Source organism: Nerophis ophidion, linkage group LG21 (genome assembly GCF_033978795.1).
Source record: "Nerophis ophidion isolate RoL-2023_Sa linkage group LG21, RoL_Noph_v1.0, whole genome shotgun sequence".
Classification (NCBI taxonomy): Eukaryota; Metazoa; Chordata; class Actinopteri; order Syngnathiformes; family Syngnathidae; genus Nerophis; species Nerophis ophidion.
Genome location: NC_084631.1, coordinates 24,460,612 through 24,466,611, shown reverse-complemented (window position 1 = coordinate 24,466,611; position 6,000 = coordinate 24,460,612). Strand labels below are relative to the sequence as shown.

General features: G+C 33.4%; 1 protein-coding gene across 7 annotated transcripts in view; it reads right to left on the bottom strand.

Moving 5' to 3' along the window:
• cnot10 (CCR4-NOT transcription complex, subunit 10) overlaps positions 1 to 6,000 on the bottom strand; it is a 40,772-nt gene continuing 34,772 nt past the window's right edge. For 6 of the 7 annotated variants that reach the window (XM_061882305.1, XM_061882302.1, XM_061882304.1 and 3 more), the window contains exons 16-19: positions 5,127 to 5,162; positions 4,906 to 5,033; positions 2,800 to 2,875; positions 1 to 343 (exon numbers count right to left, since the gene is read on the bottom strand). In XM_061882305.1, coding sequence (XP_061738289.1) covers positions 210 to 343; positions 2,800 to 2,875; positions 4,906 to 5,033; positions 5,127 to 5,162 — 374 coding nt within the window. In that variant the 3' untranslated portion in view covers positions 1 to 209. The remainder of the gene's footprint in view (positions 344 to 2,799; positions 2,876 to 4,905; positions 5,034 to 5,126; positions 5,163 to 6,000) is intronic. The other variant, XM_061882303.1, reaches the window with a different exon arrangement.

The following is a 6,000-nucleotide window of genomic DNA, read 5'->3' as shown; positions in this document are numbered from 1 at the left end:
TCAAAGTAAATAAAAATTTATTTTGTTATTCAGACTGATGAATTAAAAAATAATGATGGCCAGAAGAAGCCTCAGTCTATGATCATGTGACCATGTGTCCCAGCAGACAGCCAGTGGTTAGTTTTGCTTTTGAAACCAGCTCTGGTGCCGAGGGAAGAAGCTTAATAAATATCAAGGCTGCTCAGAGTGTCAGCGGGGTCAAAGGAGGTTCATTTACGCTGGACTTGTGGGAAGGATATTGGAAGCTGGACAGCTTTCTTGCGAGAGTCTGGGGACAACCTCTGGGTCACTGTGGGCAACAGTTGGTTCCGTTTGATGATCTGCAAGGCCAGCTGGGTGTTGCCTGGACACAGCAGACAAATATTTGACGTAAACAAAGATTGGGTGTAAAGGTGTCAAATATATAGATTTTTAATAATTAGTGATTCTTATATGTAACAATTCTTAATCGATAAAAAAAAAAAAAGATAAAATATATTTTTATTTTTCGATATGTCCTGTCCAACCACTCAGACAAATCATTATTTTGGTGTATACATTTACTTTAGAAAAGAGAAGTGTTGGATACTTCACTTGTTGCCTCAAATAAATGTTTGGTTAGAATTGTATTAAACAAAACCAGTTTTCTTCAAAGTAATAAGTCATAATTTAAGTAAGTAAGAAATAAATATGCAATAAAAAATGATCATAGGTGTTTGTCTATTTTATGGAGGACTGTAGTTAATCGTTGAAGTGTCACCCAATGTTATTAAAAAGTATTGATATTATAGTTTTGAATTGAGAATTAAATCTGAATCAAATCTTTACCCCCAATAATCGAGTCAAATGGAATTGTCTGGTGCCCAAAGATTCACCGCCCTATTGGATGTGCTCACGGACAAATACTTGACAAACAATATAGATTGGATGTATTAGCGGCAAATACTTGACAAACAACAAGATCATATGTTTTAGAGGACAAATACTTGACATAAACAATATAGATTGGATGTTTTAGCGGCAAATACTTGACAAACAACAAGATCATATGTTTTAGAGGACAAATACTTGACATAAACAATATAGATTGGATGTTTTAGCGGCAAATACTTGACAAACAAAGACCAGATGTGTTAGCGGTAAATACTTAACAATAAACATCGGATGTTTTAACGGACAAATACTTGACATAAACAATAAAGATTGGATGTTTTAGCGCACAAATACTTGACATAAATAATAAAGATTGGGTGTTCTAGAGGACAAATAATTACAAACAATAAAGATCAATGTTTTAACGGACAAATACTTTACATAAACAATAAAGATTGTGTGTTCTAGCAGACAAATACTTACAAACAATAAAGATCAATGTTTTAATGGACAAATAATTGACGTAAACAATATAGATTGGATGTTTTAGCTGCAAATACTTGACAAACAAAGATCAGATGTGCTAGCGGTAAATACTGAACAATAAAGATCGGATGTTTTAACGGACAAATACTTGACATAAACAATAAAAATTGGATGTTTTAGCAGACAAATACTTGACATAAATAATAAAGATTGGGTGTTCTAGATGAAAAATACTTACAAACAATAAAGATCAATGTTTTAACAGACAAATACTTCACATAAACAATAAAGATTGGATGTTCTAGAGCAGTGGTTCTCAACCTTTTTTCAGTGATGTACCCCCGGTGAACATTGTTTTAATTCAAGTACCCCCTAATCAGTGCAAAGCGTTTTTGGTTGAAAAAAAAAAGAGACAAAGAAGTAAAATACAGCACTTTGTCATCAGTTTCTGATTTATTAAATTGTATAACAGTGCAAAATATTGCTCATTTGTAGTGGTCTTTCTTGATCTATTTGGAAAAAAAAAATATATATAAAAATAACTAAAAACTTGTTGAAAAGCAAACAAGTGATTCAATTATAAAGATTTCTACACATAGAAGTAATCATCAACTTAAAGTGCCCTCTTTGGGGATTGTAATAGAGAACAATTTGGATTCATGAACTTAATTATAAATATTTCTTCACAAAAAAAGAAATCTTTAACATCAATATTTATGGAACATGTCCACAAAAAATCTAGCTGTCAACACTGAACATTGCATTGTTGCATTTCTTTTCACAGTTTATGAACTTACATTCATATTTAGTTCAAGTATTATTCAATCAATATATTTATAAAGGATATTTGAACTGTTGCTATTTTTAGAATATTTTTGAAAAATCTCACGTACACCTTGGCATACCTTTAAGTACCCCCAGGGGTACGCATACCCCCATTTGAGAACCACTGTTCTAGAGGACAAATACTTACAAACAATAAAGATCAATGTTTTAACAGACAAATACTTGACATAAACAATAAAGATTGGGTGTTCTAGAGGACAAATACTTACAAACAATAAAGATCAATGTTTTAACAGACAAATACTTGACATAAACAATAAAGATTGGGTGTTCAAGAGGACAAATACGTACAAACAAAGATCAATGTTTTAACGGACAAATACTTTACATAAACAATAAAGACTGGGTGTTCTAGCAGACAAATACTAGACAAACAAAGATCGGATGTTTTAGCGGACAAAAATATAAAATATACAATAAAAAATTGGATATTTTAGTGGACAAATACTTGACACAAACAATAGAGATTGGATTTTTAGCGGCAAATACTTAACAGCAACACATGGCAGACACTGTCATCAATGGTCGGTTTTAAAAGCAAGACCAATTACTAAGGAAATTGTTAAAACAAAGAATTCTTGGAGAGAATAAGAGGTAGTGTGAGTGAGAGCTGACCGTTCTGCAACTCCAAGTAGACTCCCAACAGGATGGCTTCATGAGGGATCTCCTTGGTGTTCACCATGGATGCAGCCTAAAAAGAGACGCAGTCTTGTCATTCTTGGAAACAGCACATGTATTAATATGTTCACATATATTAAAATGTCTAATCAGTAGGGTTGTGAATGTTTGGGGACCACACCATTTGATTCAATTCCTTGGGGTAATTTTTCGATTCAATTTGAAGTCTATACTTTTTTTTTAAATAACATAGGGTGCCAGTTCTATGATTAACTACATTCCTCTATAAAATCGATAAACCGCTCTGATCAATTTCTATGTTACTTACAAGAAAACCGGTTTTGTTGAATAAAATTATACCCAAATATTAAATAAAGTCAAATACAAATAAGGCAACAAGAGAAGTACCTAACACTTGTCTTTTCGAAAATAAATCTGTACAGCTGATATATTGTAGATAATCTACATCAGCAATATGATTTGTCTGAGTGGCTGGACAGGACAGTAAAAAACAAAAAACATAAAAAAAACAAAAAAAAATATCAATAATCGATTTTACTAAATTAAGTAATTAACGAAAGAGTTTTACAAAATAAAATAAAATAAAAAGAGAGCACAGTTATGTTTTGTCTTCTCATTTTATTTGATAATTCCAAAAATAGTCCAACCCGTGACTTAAACGAGTAAAACGATCCACACAGTGATTTTTAAAAATCTGTTGCACCCTTAATCTTCAGTGTTCTCTTTTTATTTAATTTGTTTTAAGACTTGCGCTACATGCTAGCCATGGCTTTTTAAAAATACAGTGTGCAGCTGACTGAATGAGATATAATTACAAAACCATCCAGTAGATGGCAATATTATTCAACATAGTCAGAGCACTTAAATAGAACTGCACTTTTTGGGGGTAATGTTGCCTATTATTTATAAACCCTATAAATGAAAATAAAACATGTTTTTTTTAATGGATTCTAATTTATCAAATACGGCAAGTACGAGGTGGCTATTGCACCCATAATGCCCTCTAAAAAAAACAAAAAGCACTAACAATACTCCAATTACCTGTCGTGACATAAATATTAAGTATTAGCGATATTTTTACTATACGCACTAACACAGACAAACTATCACAGAGAGCTAACTAGTTTATGTTGCTATATTGACATATTGAATTGAGTTGGTGGAAGTTAATTCTAGATTATAAAGCATGCCCCTCACCTGGATAGTAGAAGGTTGTGGACATAAACCTACAAGTTGGTCAACTTTGAAATCAAACTTGTGTTGAGAAAGACACAAAAAGACACTTTTTTGGTGCACATTTGCATGAGGATTATGATTAATTGTTCATGTAAAGGGGAATATATGAACATGCCAAGTCTTTATCCCAATGAGAGCAGATATTGTACAGTAAGTGATTGTTTTATTGTTTGCATATCGTGTTTAGCACTTATCAATACTGCTACATGATGCTTAGTGTTTCACTAAAGCTGCATCTGTTTGGCACACTTCTAAAACATGTATATTATCCTCCTTATATTCAGGATCAAAAATATAAGTTTCTCGATCATCATTTGTCCCAAAGTAGTCTTTGTTGTCTCTCATCACGTCTGCCATGATTAGTAGTGTTGTTGTTGAAGGGAAAAGTGAACGTTGTGATGCATCTGTAGAATTAATACACCGTTGTATGCTTAAAATGATCAAAATATGTAAATATTACATTTTATTATAAATGTTACTACATTACGTATATATTTGCAGCGTGTATATAAAACCTTCCTAGAGGTTTTTTTAAGATATTTTTATAGGCAAAATACATTGACTCCATTGTTAGCTGACATTTGCTAACGCTTATTTCCGAGTTAAAATGCATGAAAAATAAAGATATATGTTTGTGTTTTAGAAAAGGATTGAGGGTGATAGGCAAAATTCCAAAATAAGTGCAGTTCCCCTTTAACCACAGCCAAAAGCCAATATTTTGATTGACACACTGTCCTTCCACGTTAGCGTGCGAGTGTGAGCATGAACGCAGAAGTACTAGCCGGGCGTATCATTCACACTTCAACAATCAGCTGATGTCAAATGATCCATGGCTGCCATGTTTACCTGATGAAGGCACTTGCGAGCTTTGTCATATTCGCTGCGTAAGCAGTAGGCACTGCCCAGGTTGAAGAGCATCATGGCCCGAGCTGATGTCACACTGCTGGGATAACAGAGGGGGGTTTGCTTCCCAGCTGCAAAAATACACAAAGTAAACATCCTCATATTTGCTGCCATTTTGTAAGATTGTTCATTGTTCCGCTAAATGTTGAAATAAATGCACTTACATGATTCAACAGGTTCATCTCCTTTATCAGATCCTGCTGAGAAAAAAATGATATAATTCATATATGGAACATTTTTGTTTGTGTACGACCCCTAGAAATGAATAAATGTCAACCCAAACATTTAATAAAGTCAAATATAAATAAGGCAACAGGAGAAGTATCCAACACTTTCTTTTCTAAAGTAAATCTGTGCAGTAGATATGATCATCTACATCAGGAGTGTCAAACTCAAATACAGAGTGGGCCAAAATTTAAAACTGAACAAAGTCGCTGGCCAAAGTTGAACAAATGAACCTTTTAACAGGGACCCAAACATGTTTTGCATTGGATATTGAACAAGCAAGGCTTATATAACTTTAAAGTGACATGCAAAATCAAGTTTCCAATAATAATAATAATAATAAAAAAATATCAATGGCATATAAAAAAAATTGAAATTAAAATTCAATGCCTCTTTTGTATTTGCATCCTTCTGAGGTAATTATCAAAATAAACTTTTTCAACAGGCTAATAATACATTTGAAAATAAAATAACAATAAGGAATGAATCAAACAGTCAAGCCTTGAAGTGGCAAGAGAAAGTGCATGGGGGGTTGAGGTGGGCTTGTATATTGTTGCGTCCCAGAAGAGTTAGTGCTGCAAGGGGTTATGGTTATTTGTTCTGTTGTGTTTATCTTGTGTTACGGTGTTTCGGATGTTCTCCTGAAATGTGTTTGTCATTCTTGTTTGGTGTGGGTTCACAGTGTGGTGCATATTTGTAACAGTGTGAAAGTTGTTTATATGGCCACCCTTGGCTGTTGACCAAATATGCCTTGCATTTACTTGTGTCTGTGTGTAAAAGCCGCATATATTATGTGACTGGGCCGGCACGCTG